Source organism: Neodiprion lecontei, chromosome 3, assembly GCF_021901455.1.
Source record: "Neodiprion lecontei isolate iyNeoLeco1 chromosome 3, iyNeoLeco1.1, whole genome shotgun sequence".
In the NCBI taxonomy this organism is placed as follows: Eukaryota; Metazoa; Arthropoda; class Insecta; order Hymenoptera; family Diprionidae; genus Neodiprion; species Neodiprion lecontei.
Genome location: NC_060262.1, coordinates 19,623,591 through 19,639,388, shown reverse-complemented (window position 1 = coordinate 19,639,388; position 15,798 = coordinate 19,623,591). Strand labels below are relative to the sequence as shown.

At 41.3% G+C, this 15,798-nt stretch overlaps 1 protein-coding gene and 1 long non-coding RNA gene across 3 annotated transcripts in view; one reads left to right on the top strand and one right to left on the bottom strand.

Moving 5' to 3' along the window:
• The window catches only part of LOC107227577 (fibrillin-2), a 42,051-nt gene extending 36,085 nt beyond the window's left edge, over positions 1-5,966 (bottom strand). Inside the window, exons 1-2 of one of the 2 annotated variants that reach the window (XM_015668771.2) lie at positions 5,465-5,966; positions 2,232-2,549 (exon numbers count right to left, since the gene is read on the bottom strand). In XM_015668771.2, the coding sequence (XP_015524257.2) occupies positions 2,232-2,368 (137 nt within the window). In that variant the 5' untranslated portion in view covers positions 2,369-2,549; positions 5,465-5,966. Of the gene's footprint in view, positions 1-2,231; positions 2,550-5,419; positions 5,439-5,464 lie in introns of those variants that run through there. The other variant, XM_046735275.1, reaches the window with a different exon arrangement.
• A 6,631-nt stretch (positions 5,967-12,597) lies between these two features.
• Positions 12,598-14,510, top strand: LOC124293644. The gene is made up of 3 exons (XR_006903518.1): positions 12,598-12,708; positions 13,489-13,717; positions 14,306-14,510. It is a non-coding gene; the product is annotated as an uncharacterized LOC124293644 (long non-coding RNA).
• Positions 14,511-15,798: the final 1,288 nt, after the last annotated feature.

The window sequence follows — 15,798 nt, the reverse complement described above, 5'->3', positions numbered from 1 at the left end:
GGTTTTTTCGATTCTTTCTATCAGTCTTAGATTTTTGTTTACGGTTACAAAATGGACTCAAGTTTATCCGTCAATCTTTAAGATCAAAGTTCAAGCACCGTTGAGCCCCATTAACGATGTAATGAATACTACATCATCAGACCGAACATTTATGGATTTAGGGGTCTTTTTTAACACAGGTCGAAACGTCGGATGATTAGGAAAAACACGCCGTGACTGCTTCGACAAACCTTTAATGTCGACTAACACTAATTATTCATTATTCCACTGGTTTCAAGTGCTTACGTGACTTCGTATGACCTTCGCGTGATTTCGAACAACTTTATCCTCACTTTAAGTAATCCCATTATGTCGTTTGCAGCCACACTGTCAATATTAATTACTTTTGCACAAACGTTACAGAATTTATCGTGAATATAGTTAATTGTGAACATAGTTGTGAATGTGCGTATTGATTTAATCATGAGATATTTTTGCACCAAAAAAAATCTCGTCTTTTTACTTCAGCTAGGTGTATGTGATCCTTTACGAGGTTCCTATCCAACCAACTAACCTAAACTGAGTATTAAATCTGTTTGTTATAGTCGTCCATGAATATATTTAAAAAATTCGGAACATCCATATTTAACTTTTTGGTTTACGCAAGTTGATTTCGAGCTGGAAAATGTGGAAACCATAGGACCAGCTATCGACTAGGAACAGTTTACGAATCCACTCGTCATTCTCCGTACACTCTCCACTATAAAAATGGAACAAAGTATCTGCTGGCAATTTCCTCGGTCCGATGCTTAATATCCAAACTTTCTTGCACACTGCGGACATGGAATGTTGGATCAGAGACCCCTTACATGGGGAACTTTACCCACGAATATGCTACCTCGTTGGTGCAGCGGGTGGCTCATTGTCATCTAACCGCAGCTAACATAAACGACCGGTCTCGTCTCTCTCGTCTCGTCTTGTTCCGATCCATCCCACCGCGCCCGCTCCGCACCGTAGCTAACCTGATCAAGTGTTCACCCGATTTGGGGTGTGAGTCGTGGGCGGTTCTTATCAATTATGTGATTATGCGCCGTGAATTTTTCGCCGCGTACAAGACGCGATCTATTCTGGCACTCCACCCCGTGTCCCACTCTCGGTTTTATTACACAATTAATTTTGTGCTACTTATACACGTAATGTAATAATGCAAACGAGATCAGAGCGAAGTGAATTTTTCAAAGGTTACCTATGGGACTGTTCTGATTTTTGCTTATTCTCATTCTTGTTACGATACATGGAACAAAAAGTGCCTGTTACTTACACCGTAAATTACAATGGACAGTACACTTTATTTTGAGATCGCAAGATATTATTTGAGAAAACTTCAAAGTACATCCAGTTCTTCTCTCGTTATGGATAACTTCGCGTGACTAGGTTATTACAAGATTTAGAATCGTGATTCCCAATACTTTTAGACACGAATTGAAACATTTAAAATGATTCTGACGTGACTCATCGAATCCATATGTATTCAACAGATTACGTGTAACTTGGGAGGACAGTAGGTAAATAGGTTTGCACGAACTTTAGCCGATTTAAAATGATTTCAACGCACTAAAAGTACCTCAAAGTGACTTTGGGTGTCCGTACGTAATTTCAAGTGATTACCTACATGATATAAAATGACTCGATATGTATTCAATGGAATTCAGATGACTGTAAATAGCATAAAAATATTCAGGACCAAGTGTACATGTACAACTGACAAGAGAAATTTTTAGTTCCGGTTAGCGCTCAGTTCTTAACTATTTTCATTTTTTACCACAAGCGAAAAATATATTTCTAGGTACAAAATGAAAATTAGTTTTCTAGCTGTTACCAGAAAGTCTAGTATCAGTTACTATTCTTTCTCATTACAATCACTGTTACTATATTTTCTTGTAACTGTTCCGAAAATTTAATGCTTGTGCAATAATAAATTGACGTTAAAGCCCTATTTAACTAAAAAAGAAGAGTAAACCTTACAAACTGATTTTGCGTTGCAATTACCAAAAAAGGATCGATAATAGCGCAAAAAACATTTTTTTTAACGATACCTGTCTTACTGAATTTTTCTAGCTAATACAACAAATAAAATTTTTAACTCAGTGCAACTTCGAGAATGGAACCTTAATGCAAAAACAGTTACATCGGGTTGAACCTTCAAGATAATTCGCTTTGTCCTGATCTCCAATCTCCTCACAGTAACTTACCCGCGAAGCGGAACGGACTGCAAAGCGTTGTCAAAGTTATGTACAGGGCCAGGTGGCTGGCGTTGTCTGTGGTACGGATCCTGCGACGAGGGTCCGATCAGGACGAGGACGAGCAGCGGCAGGAGGAGCGGCGACATGGTCCCAGGAGAGGCGGTGCTTGGCGAAGGGTTAAACTCGACGTGATCCACCCAGCGCGGAAGAGCGCACTCCCGGTTACCCTACACCAGGTGCAGCGAGCAGTGCAGGTCGACGGTCATGAGGGATTTCGGGAGGACCGTTTGATCGGGTATCAAGGTAGGTCCGAGCTTTGGATACTCGCTGCAAGTCATACGAGATATGGTGATTCTTGAAAAGTTATTGAGCTGAAGGACTTCTTGGCGATCGAAAATTTCAACTCTAGTGTAGCGCGACTGACGGTTAAGGGAGTACGCGTAAGGGTACACATGTAAGGGTAGACGAATGACAAAGTGGGCGAATTTCGGGACGTTATAAACGAATTGAGAATCAATTATTCAATTCGATTGGGGTTTGCTTTGTTCAAAAATATGTAGATTAAGCTTCGTTTACATATTTCCTTTTATTATAATCAGTTATTAGGAAGCATTCTTATTTACAATAGCGTCAACAATTTCGCCGGGTGACATGTTTTGCGGTACCCGCGATATCTCAAAAACGGCTGGATCCATTTGGGACAGTTTTATTGGATCGTCTATCTTTTTCGGCATAATTAAAATTTTTCACCCTCTCTTTCCACAAACTGGCAGCTGCTTAAAAAATTTACCACTTTCTTTTACTTGACTGGGATCGCGGCAGAGACGAACTATCTAGCAAAATGGTTGGCGTTATTGTCAATAAAAATGGTTCCTATCAATTGACTCTAATAAATTATAAGTATGTCGACGAAGCTTGATCTACATACTTTTGGTCAAAACTAATTCTACTCGAATTGAATAACTGGTTGTTGAGATATGAATTCCCAAAATGTGCCCGCTTTTTTAACCGTTTACTCATCTGTACCCCCCAAAGCTCATGTGAATATAAATGCATTAAATTGTATCGACGATCGATGTGGTTCCCATGAAACTATTCCACGTCTGAATTCGTCGCGTCACAATTCCGCCGGCGGTTCGAATTATGCAAATCACATGCACTCGATGGTCTTGTGAGAATCCAACGATAGTCGATGATCGCCCAGCTCGTCAGAAACGCGCGTCAATATCGGGATCAGCTGTCACATTCTATTGAGATTCCTCTTATCGCAGCTCGGCACGGCCCGTTTCAAGAATAAGCTTAACCGCTCGCTTCGAGTTGGAATAACACGGCGCAGGTCCACGGTCCATCGCTTAAGGCCATCGCTGTACGGCTTAGATAGTTTGTTATTTTATCAGACATACAAATCCGGTCACGACGTATCTTTTTTATACCAGAGAAAACACCGTTCTGGAGAATCGCAAAAATATCGCGGTTGTGCGGATCAAGGTTCGGGATTTTTATCAGCTCGTTTCAGACGTGGATCTAATATGTGAGCATTTTTCTTCAAGACAACTTGACGCTGTAAAGTTTCTGTAGCTTGTGACTATTGTTGTAAAATTATCGTCTCTTGAAGAAGTCAAAACTTTATTATATAATGAAAATGCAAGTAACATATGATTTTATTTTCTGTACAGTTTTTATATCTTCGTCACACTTGGTGGATATTTTTTTGGAATTTTTTTTCCTTTTTGGGAAAAATTCTGATGTTATGTAGGGAATTCGATACAAACTTTTTTTCAACTCTGTGGATACGGATTCTCAGAGTAACCGCAATGAACCAAGAAACAGAGATAAGGATTTTTCAACTCGATTTCACACTAAATTCTTCCTCGATCAGTTCATATCTAAAAAATTTGTGCAAAATCCACCAATAGGATCTTCTCAGAATAAAACCAAACACTTTAGAGAGATTTGTCAAAAATGTCCACCAGGCTCAGGACTGAGATGGAAAAGCAGTTTTCTACGTACAAGACTGAATGTTGATTCGAACCCAACTGGATTATCATCAATTTCTCCGCTATTCGATAAAATTGAACGGAGACTGTACGCGTTGGCATATCGCAGGCGGATGCAAGTTTAATGAATTCACAACTCTCCCGGCGATTGGTTGTAATTATAATTGGAATTTTCTTTGGTAAAAGGAGACAGCGATGCATGCGTGATATTGCGTAACGGGCGACCAGTTTTCTTTACATAATACGCGTAGTAGGTGTGGTGAATATCGTTCGCTCGTAAACAGTGGCAACGGTGAGTGTCCCCCATTTGCCCCAACTTGAATAAAAATCGTTCACCGGCCGCGGGGTAATTAACTACCAAAGAGAACACTCTCCATGGTTCGATCCTCTTCCGAGCGGTCCGAATTCCGAAAGCTGACACGTTCCCGTAACGAAGGTTGCTGCTCGCCGGGCGACTCGCTATCTCGTGGCATAAATATGAGACCGTTATCAGGGAGAGAGAAGATGAATCCATGCACGGGAAGGGCGGTAAACGCGAGGAACACGATAACACTTCCGCGGTATGTATGCAGAGTACACGGCTCTACATCACTCCTACTATTCGTAATCGTTTAATTTCTCTGAATGGTTCGGCTCGATTAACGACTCGATCGTTCAAGAGCGGCGTTCGGCTCTGGGTCGAAGTTCCGAACCATCGAAACTCGGATCGATCGCAATTAAAAGTCAAATTTTACGCAATCGATTCGAACCACTTGAACGATTGAGATCCAACGTAACGGTCAACCTCTTACTCTTCGACGCCACCGAGTCGAAGTTTCATGCGAATCGCAGGGTCAGCGATAAGAGTTTCTAAAATTTCGCGATAGCAGCGCGGTGACCGGGATTCGCTCTGTTCGCGGAACGAATTCGTTGGGATTCGTGAATCGTTTAAATAAGAGCCCGAGTCGAGCATACCAGCTGTTTATCTTGTTGACTTTGATTAGAGCGAAACCCGCGACGGATTGCGAAGGGGGAAAACTGTTACAAGCAAACCTCGTTGCGTAAAAGTATCCAACGAGTTTATATTTACGATTACAGCTAATTTACTCAGTACTCGCAACGTCCAGACCGTTTTGGGGTGCGTTCGGTGTGATCGTCGAAGAGCTTTTACTCGAACCGTACGAAGATCGGTACACAAGAAATCGTCGCTGCAACACCTACACAGCGCGTGATGGATCGAATGGTTCAAAGAATTCTTCGTTATACCGAATGCAACCAGCCGGCCCAGAAACTCGGGGATAATTTCGATGCACTTGGTCTCGGGATGTGAACTGTCAGTGTCGATGTCCCGCCGATCTTCTCCAGTTCACGGATTCAATTCTTCCTCACGTGCCACACTCGCGTTCAAGTCCGTTACCACGTGCTCGATGAAACGCACCAGGGTTACGTTGGTCGGTTGGTCACGCGTTTGGTCCACGGGTATTTATCTCCTGGACAACCGCATGGGGGGTTGTGGATGCAGGGGTGGACGTTAAGAACCGGATGACACCCACTTTTGTGCCTACGTATTACGAGTCTCACACTTTTCGAACTAAACCATGGCCGGTTCGGGGTCGGCACCCCGCGACGAGAGGGAGGATAAAAGCTCGCGGGAACTCTGTAAGCTCCCGATCTAGAGCGAGACTAGCTGGAGGCGGAAAACGGGATGAATCTCTCTTCCCAGCGAGAAGCTGCGTGGACGGGACTCTACACGGCACTGGCGCGTGCAGCGAAGCACTCGCGTCTCATCTCGGCGTATGGCTCGCTCTCACACTATCCAAGATGACGACGACCACCACTCCTCTTTACCACGGACTCTTGGTCGGATCTCTCTATAATACGAATGAACGCGTGTTATACGCGTATCTAATGCCCTAGAGATGAGCGAGTGTGCGTGTACGATGTACACGCCAACCTCCCACGCCCTGTATCTCTCTCTCTCTCGGCGCTCACGCTTGTGCGTATGCTCGAGGTCCGATACGCTCTTCTCCTCGACTTCGACTTCGGCTTCTTCTTCTTCTTCTTCGTCTATTCTCCCAGTCGCGGTGTCGAAGTTCAACCAATCGCTCGAACCCTAGCGCCGGCTATCGTCCGCCGAGATATTTACCTACGAACTCTCATCGCTTCGGCATCATAGGCGGTTTCGTTTCTTGCCCTTGTGAGGGCGGAGGCCGAGGACCCCGCCCGCAGCAAATAACGCAGATAGTATCCTCGATTCGGCAACCGCCTTACGCGCCATTGCGATACACAGGCTGCCGCAGGTTGAGATTTTTATCATTTTCACTCTGGTTTCGTCGCATACCCGTCGCCGAAGGTTCAATCGAAACCGAAGATAGCGTATGAGATATTTTACAGACCATTGGTCACAACGCTGGTTTAATCGATTTCGTTCGAGCCAGTAACCGTAGATGAAAAACTGTGTGGAATCATGCGTTGTCGCTTCAAGTCTTGCTGGTCTCACTTACCATTCCAGGCTATAAGAATAGGAAATATATTTGATACTTTTAGCTCATTCTACGACTAGATAGAGTGATTTAGGTTAAACCGAGGGTTAAACGGTAACATCGGAATCTTTCGATCTGTAATAACGGTATGAAATTTTAGTGGTACAGGAACTTATTGAAAGGTTTTCCTGCTACACAGATATCTTTCTTTGAATCGATACACTCTTCGACCCTTCAAAATTTTATGCTAATTTCTAAGTAGTATTATTTATTATTTTCCATAGATAACAAATGAGTAGAAGATCAATGAAATTTTTCTACAATGCGCGACTGAATTTTTATTACGTTCGTTTACTTCTAGAGATTTTTATTGCCCCCGTGACTAACTTTGATTCTGCTTGCGGTATAAAAAACTGTTGACACTTTGATTGTCCTCAAGTTTGCAAATTTTTACTAAGCATACAGTTTAACAGATATCTGATCAGAGAATAGGCTTGCATACGAAATGTAAAGTAAACTTTAAAGAACGCGGTAGTTGAATGGAAAAATTTAAACATCGACACAGACTCGTGTCAACAGTACGTGCGATGTGACCGAGACCCTCCGACTTGTCGAATATTCGTGCAAGATTGAAGGCCGATCAGGAATACCTAGGAATCAGACAAAAAATCCCTAAAAATGTCTAATTGAAAGGCAAACATTTGGCATGCGTGCTGCGTGCAGATAAGTCTCGCAATTTATCGATTATAGCACATCGTCAACGTGTATATTCCCGATAATTGTTGTACCCGCGTTTGCGAGTAAATTTCCAGAACCTCGTTTCGCCTAGTAAACGTACACTCGGGGACAATGAATCTGAGACGGCTAATTTTTTACACTAGATAGTTATGTTGGCAACACAGAGAAACCTACAGCGCCACATTTGGCCGAGCGCGAAACAAACTCAATCTCAATAAGCGTAACATAACCCATGACCGTCGTATCTAACCTAGGAATTGACGTGTCAATCCAACAAGTCATTATCCTCGCGGTATTCTTAGGTTAGATTCGACGGTCATTGGTTATGTCATGTTTATTGAGATTGAGTTTGTTTCGCGCTCGGCCGACTATGGCGCTGTATGTTTCTTTGTGTTGCCAACATAACCGTCTAGTGTAAAAAATTAGCCGTCTCAGATTCATTGTCCCCAAGTGTACGTTTAATGGGCGAAGCGAGGTTCTAGAAATTTACTCGCAAAGTGTGCATGTAACGTGTAATACGGTTTGAGCATTCCTCGGCGTCGATAGGCGGCTTCACTAACCTTACCTTACACCACACCCTGTAGGTACTACGGAATAATGATATAACGATAAGTGCCCGCGACGTGGAAGACGAAGGTTCCGCACAATATTGCGTAAGACGAGTGTAATAACCGAAAGGTGACGGCATCACTCGTGACTCGATTTAACTACGCGAGTGTGCGTGAATAAATCTACGCACTCTGATACACCCGCATTCAATCTTATGCCTAAGTGGAAACGCGCACATACCCATGTGCATAAACGGGAAGGAAAGAAGGGGCACCGATCGCTGATTGGAATTTCCATACACGGTCGCACGTGTTGAAAGCTTATTTTCAATTTGACGAAAATTCATTTTATCATTACAAACATATCGCTTTTCTGTCGTATTTTGTTACATTTTTTATTCATCCATTTGCTGTCACTTTCTAGGGCAGTTTGCAACTCGTTGATGAAGAGTTCAATTTTGTAGACTTGCGGTCTTGCGGCCAAAGAGAAACTGGAGAAAAGAGTAGACTGCAGCTCTTCGTAACTTCCTGCCCTCGGGGCGCTGGGCGTGGAGCCAATTTCTAGGAGTCAGGAAATTATGGAATGTCATACTAGGAAACCAATTTTCCAACTGGTTCCAGAATTGACCGCATCCTGCATCTGGTCGGACGGCATTGGTAACTGAAAATTCATTTTTATTTTCTCTCTCTTTCTCTCTCTTGTATTTACATCCACTGTAATTCGCTTTTATTTATTATCATTTTAGTCACTTTGCGTACTCTTCGAGCGATACTTTTATCCATGAACTTACTTTTCTCTGTTTCCATTTTGTTGTAATTTGCTTATTTTTATTATCGTGCATTATTTTCTTGTCTGGTTATGAATTTGTCAACATTGCTACGGACACGATAAACGTCATCTATCTATCTATCCGTCTGTCTATCTTGTAACACACCGAAGCTATTCGCCCAGATTCTTTCTTTTCAAACTAGCTTCCTCTCCAGCATGCATCGTGCCATTCCCAGTCGATATCGTCAGCGATCGGATTTGGATCGTGTCGGGACCATTGTTCTTATTACCGGCGACTCGATATTTCGAGATGGAGAGCATCTCGCGCCGCAAGGTTGCCACGATATTTGTAATTCCTGCACGTGCCGCGGGTAGAATCTTATTCCTCGCGTGAAAATCATTCGTATGATAATTACTACACGCGTCTACGCTCTACGCTCATATCCAGCGGCGATGGATATACATCCACGATTTATTCATACCTACACACACAAGTTAACCGGAAAGTGACCCAAACCGATCGAGATCGATGCAGTGCGTTTCTCGGTAAGAATCGATACCAGGGATCGTGACGAAGTTAGAAAGTTGTGACATTTGTCAGCTGGCATCAGGGGTAAGTGTCCAGATACCTATATACCCACATTGTCTTTCTCGCAGCTCTATCTTATTCAAATATCTTCACAACGAGACTATCGGGCCATGAGAGAAGGAAACTGAGATGAAAGCCCGCTGATAATAGCTCGTAAGTGAGTTTGTGTACTATTTTTACTGGTTATTGTTTTAGAAAAAAATATATATCAAACTATGGGAAATTTTTCTAAAACCTCAAACACATCAGGGCAGTATGGTCAATCGATTTCTTTGTGAATCTAAAAATTTACTGTGATGGATTAAACCAGGATCGTGAGAGTAATTCGTAATCGTAGACTCCGATTAATCGTTTTAATTTAATTTAATTAATCGATTAATCGAAAAAATAATGAATTGAAAGCGTAAGTTATTAAAAAAACGGTTAATTTAAGTGGCCAATTAATTGATCAACCGGAAAATCGGTTAATTAAAATTCTTTTAACTCTATACAACTCGTCTCGACGTATAATATATTCGAAAAACTTGAAAATGACAATAATGAAAATTCCCAATAAAATATCAGTTTAGAATTGAACACGATTGATTTAAAGTTATGAAGATATTCCTTGGGATAATTACTTGTTGCTTTTTATTTCGACTGAACTGATTTTGCATTCAGTCTCAAAATCTTATGTTTCGCGTAAAAAACGTTAACGAATGCAAAGAGAATATTGATTTTAACATACAAACATTATATTCTCAAATTAGCAATAAATCGATGCCTACGCGGTAATATTCGTTTCGGATTTTAGCTGCAGAACCACCCATACAGTTAATATTCTCAATTTCCATTGAGTTCAAGTGAAAAAGGAACATTATAAAAAAAAAAAATGTAAAAATTGAAAGTTTACGGTCATAAACCTGCCGCACTCGCCCCTCTCGCTAGGAAGAGAGAAAGAGTAAGGGGAGAGGGATTCAGGTTTCTGCGTAAGAGTAATTAACAAACGGGAGAATGAGCGATTTACGACCCGAGAAAAGAGTACAAATTGCAAATAATAATAAAAAACAAAACAGCTTTAAAAAGCCAAGACGCTGGTTGGGCTGGCAAATTCGCTTCGATCAGTCTCATCAGCACTTTGCATAGCGCACAATTAAGCACACGTTGCATTCATTGCGCAAGTACGATTCATTTTTACGAGGATGTTAAACAATTTTTTTCCCTTCACTTTTATCGCCCTTTTTGCGTCTGTGAATCGGCTGCGCTCCGATGTATCGACGTGTAGGTACCTGCTTTATTGGCCTATGTACCCGACTTTCATTGTCCGCAAATTCATTGTGAGGAGTATGCGCGACGTGCGTGGCTCTGGCTATAAGCTAAAGAGACTTGGTGCTTTTGCTGCCCGATTAGATTCGCCGTATTATAAACCCGTGGCGAATTTTGGACAAGCCTCGAACGCCGCGCGCGCTTCGGTTCGTGGCACGTTCCTGTCGATTTTTTAAACTTTGCAGCGGGATCGCAAAAACGTTATCTAAACAACTTTATCCAAGACAATTATCTTAGATAACTTCATCCTCTAACTCATTCGGATAATTTGAGTCTAGTTCATATTTCATATTCGTCTAGATAAACCCGCGTTTCCTAAATATTATTTAACCTTAGAAAACCTTTCGTTGATTCAAAAAACTAGAAGTTCTGGTTAATCTCACCAAAAATTTCATTGACTCAACATAATAATTATTTGCCGCAACGATATATTTTTTTTCAACACACACCAAGTGGCATTTTTGTTAATCAATAACTCATTTTTCTCTGCATATTAAGAATCACTTACTTTCATCGTTATGCTTTTTATTATCTTGACGATACGAGGATAATTTAGCTTTTGTAAAAATATTTGCATGAAAAATCAACTTGTAGTTGATTTAAATGAATTTTTCGACGCACGATCTTACCTCTGTCTAGATAATGATACTAACGATTAACTGAATGAATTAATCAATTTGGGACAATTGTATACTCAGTGATAAAATTCCACTACCTATGCAGTTTACAACGTGACAAACAAAATGCTAGCAATTTCAGACTTCTTTCAGCAATAATTTATCATATTAACATTGCAATAAACGGCTGTGTGGGTCGAGAAAGAAATTGAAATAAAGTCACTGGGAAATTTTTTCCATCATCCATACTTAAAGAGCACTGTTCTATGGGTTTGATTTTCAGTTTTATTGTATAATTTGACCGATTTTCGAGTCGCGAATGGACATGATCCTGCAACATGACGTGCGAAGTTTGCTACCTGCGCCAATGTTGTGGAATATAGTGAGGAATTTGCCATTATACAAACGATTTCTCAGCAATTACGGATATTGCGTAAATGTACGAGTATAATACACCGTGTTTGCGAATATACCTGTAGTTGTACGGCGTATACGGGTATCTAGTTGGCCTTTTGGTTATCGATGCGACGACAATTTCTATGCAAACTAGATAATATACCGCTCAACTGGCTTCAGCACCTACCCATTAGAAATTGTCGTCTTTTGCAGTTTGTTGAACAGTTTGCGAGTATATCGATTACACTGTAATCACCTCGATTGGTGAATAGTTAAAGCCACGAACTTTCCTTATCCAAGCAATTTGTAGAACAGTTTTTTTACTGCGAGGTCGTAATTCATCGTAATTTCGGAATAATCCAAAAACTGGGAGCAATTACAAGGTGGTGAGAGCAAAAAATTTTTAGCAAATCGAGCGAAATGCGCGATAAGTTATTACGGCATTATTGTGATCAATCAATCGCTTTAAACTCTGCTTACAAGCATGTGTCAACGATAATTTTTCGACTAACTTAACGTTTTCATAATATTTCATACGCCCAAGTTGAGGAAGCACTTTATCCAGATTAGGTAATTGTGTGTTTGAATCGGATGAATGGGATTACCTTGTTAACCCTCGGAATTTTTTCTCACCAGAATTTAGAACGCGAAGTAAAATCCTAATATATGTGGTCCCACCCCGTGGCTATTCGAGAGCCTGAAACCCAATCGGGCGTTACCGGATACCGGGCGGGCTGCAACGTAAACTTTGCTATTCCATAAAGAGTATAAAGGAAATAGAAAGAAACAAAGTGGCGATCAACGATCTCATCGGTCCGTGGATGAAGAAGACGAGGAGGACGAGAGGAGCGTCCGACTCGAGTTACACGCATCGCCGATCGCCTGGATTCCCGCGCCAAAAGAAAAAGTATTAGGTGAAAAAAAAAAAAAAACAATAATGACAAGGACGAAGAAAAAAGCGACGAGGCAAAACTTGTGCTAAATGAATTAATCAATAAATAAATGGATAAACGAAGGTGCCAAGCATGAGCGAGTCCTAAATCACTACCAGAGAAATGGTGTGAGGTAAGTGAACACGTGAATTTTTTACTGTGCGATCACTACCCGATTTATTCTCAGCTTCTCTGTTGAATCGTCTATTCTTGCTAGACAAATGAGATTGGCACACGTGGAATAATTTGTTTAATCTGCCAAGTGGATTTAGTCAGAAACTACCATTGCTACAGCCTTAAGCGTTTTTCAATTGATGAAATAGTGCGCCGAATCGTCCCACGGGACAATATTTATTCTTTATAAAATCAAGTGATATTTTTTTCCAACTAAAATAACATTCATATCGCCGTATTTGGCACATAGTTAAATAATCACCACTTGCGTCAGCGAATCTTCTCTATCTAGGTGTGTAATTATGTATGCAACAAAGTGAAACCTATATTTTACAAATTTATTATGCTAAGTGGATTCTCGAGTAGTTCACGTTAGATAACTTAGCATTGTCTACACAGTACCGTTTTATCAACTCCGTTAGTCTCAGGGCGCAGAAATATGACGGTCCTTTTTCTTGTGCAATATATTCACTAAAATATGTAAACCAGAACTTTGTGCATAATTCTATTACGGACTTTAAAAGTTAACGCAAACGGTAAGACTGAAAATAAACAACAAAAGAAATAAGATTAGTATCTATAATCAGAACACTTTTCTTGCCTCTGATGATACGCGAAGTCTTTCGTCACGCCATCGGGAAAAATTGAACAGACTGCTAACATCTTCCAACCAAAACTATAACATAAACAATTTTCGACTATTTATGGCATAAAAACTCCATTCTCAATTGTCTTGCAGGAAGTTACAACAGTCAAAATCGTGCCAAAGATGTTACAGGCTTTAATTTGGCTTCAACGTTTTACTGGAAATTATTTTACCCGTTGATACGCGCAGTGAGCAGGACGTTCGAATAATCTTGCTAATATATAATACACGACGCCACGGCATTCGCCTCGAGGCTCCAGAGTGAGAGAACTGAAACATCAACTATTACCATCGTGTTTATTTCCGGCTATGGTTATTGTCGGTAAGTTCAGAGCTAAGCCGCCACCGCGTTCACTTCCTCAGAAGTAGTTGACGTTCCAGAGGTTCAATAACAAGCCTTATCGTCACGGGTCATGATTTTTGGAGAAACAAGTGCACCGTACACCAGATACGCCCTTTTTGCACCTGTGACTTAGATTATGTTCATTAGAACATCCAAGACCCGTCCCTGATGCAATTACGGAGTATCGAAAGAAAAACTTAGAATATACACGATACTCTTATATAGTCGTCTTAATATTTGAGCAAATCATTACAGTATGATGCTTTTTGGCCACTGTGCACGACATGAGCAAAGAGTGATTTCGATCGTCAAACTTGATCAACGCCACGAAACTACAGTTAAACTATAAGAATCCGTTTCAAAAATTACATCTCATCTATGTACAATACTTAAAGCAGGTTGCGTCCTTTATGGATCAGTGGAAAAGCTTCCAGCAAGCTTTCAAGCTCGTTGGAATAAATTACGGAACAATATACACGCCGTTTAAACAATCGAATGACCTCGAGCCACGTCGCGTACGTCAAACCAACGAGCTGAAGCGCGTCTGAAACGTTGATTTCTTGCCAGTTCCATTATATCGCGATGGTAGCAACACGACTCGACTTACCTCATAATCAAATTCAAATTCAAACGACTTATCCGCCATTAAAGATGACCTAGAGTTCAAAAATGGCCTGCTGTGCCGGAACCAGATCGAAACAAAGACACTAAAGCTCCGGTACCAACAAGTACGAGCATTCAAAGCACAAGTCCAGGGGGGCGTGCAGCGGACATACCGAAGTCGTTTTGCGACGATATCATGCGGAGCATGTATCAGCACTGCAGTAATGTCTCCGCGAAATCTTGCCACTTCTATCACCGGATCGTGCGCAAACTTGGTAGCTAGACACAAGCCACCGCCAGCTAGAGTCTTGGACACATCTACACGGTGATTACCACCAACACAAATTGTGTTCACCACCCGCTCCGCTAACGCTGCAGGGCATCGAACAGCTACCGATACGAGTGCATGTTATACCTGTAATCTGCGTCGCGGTGAGCCTGCGGCAAGAAGCCACTTTATAAACTAGGCACTCACGTATGGTGTTTTTTGTTTCTTTGTTTTTCCCCTGGTTTTTTTCCATTTCATTATATTTCCTCCATACGTTTTTCTTTTTCTTTTCTTCTCTTCTCTCTCTCTTTTTTTTTTTTTTTACCACAAGTTATAATCTACGTCCCGCGACGGATTGGTCTCGTGTGAAAAATCAACATAACGAGCCTGATAAGAGATTGCGTCTATTTTATACGCTTCGCCATTAGCGTAGGCTTAACGAATTCTTCCTAACTGAATCTGTTCTTGTTTTTTCCAAATTTCAATCAGTTCTCTTCGTTTTATTCATCTCGCTGATACGACGCGAGTTGTTCAGGCACACCACTGTCGTCATTGGACTATTATCGTATCGTACCTTAGTACGTATTCCTTAATGTTGGATCTAACGGCGTCAAACGAAATAGATGAGAATTAGAAAAATTGGGTTTCGCCCAGCCGCTCATGGCAATTGTAATATACCAGCATCGTTGTACTATCTTCGTGCAATTATCAAGTCCGGATTTAGTCCTCGCCTATTTAGAGGCGAGGTTGTTGCAGACGTTGGCGCGCGGCTACTTCCGTCGCTGAACAGGGTTGGGCCCGTCTCAAAATTGGGTCAGGTCTCGATCTCTCTTGACCATTCTCATCATCGTCATCGTCATCGTCGTCATCATTGTCAGCCGCACCTACATTCACCCATGCTTATGGACGTCTGTTTATGCAGAAATGGAGTCGAATAAATATTTCAGCAGTTCTGCTCACTGATGGCCGATCTTAAACGTATGAGTCATGTGAAGCCATGCATTTTTCGATGTATCATATTCGTAAATAAGCAAAGTTTCCACTGTTTGAATTGCAAACAGGTATCTTACAGCTTGTACCTTACGTACGGACCCATAGATTCTCACACATTTAAGGCCACCGACGGCGTCTACTTCTAATATCAATTAAGTGGTAGCAGACTAAATCTAGCGAACAACTGCTAAGCACT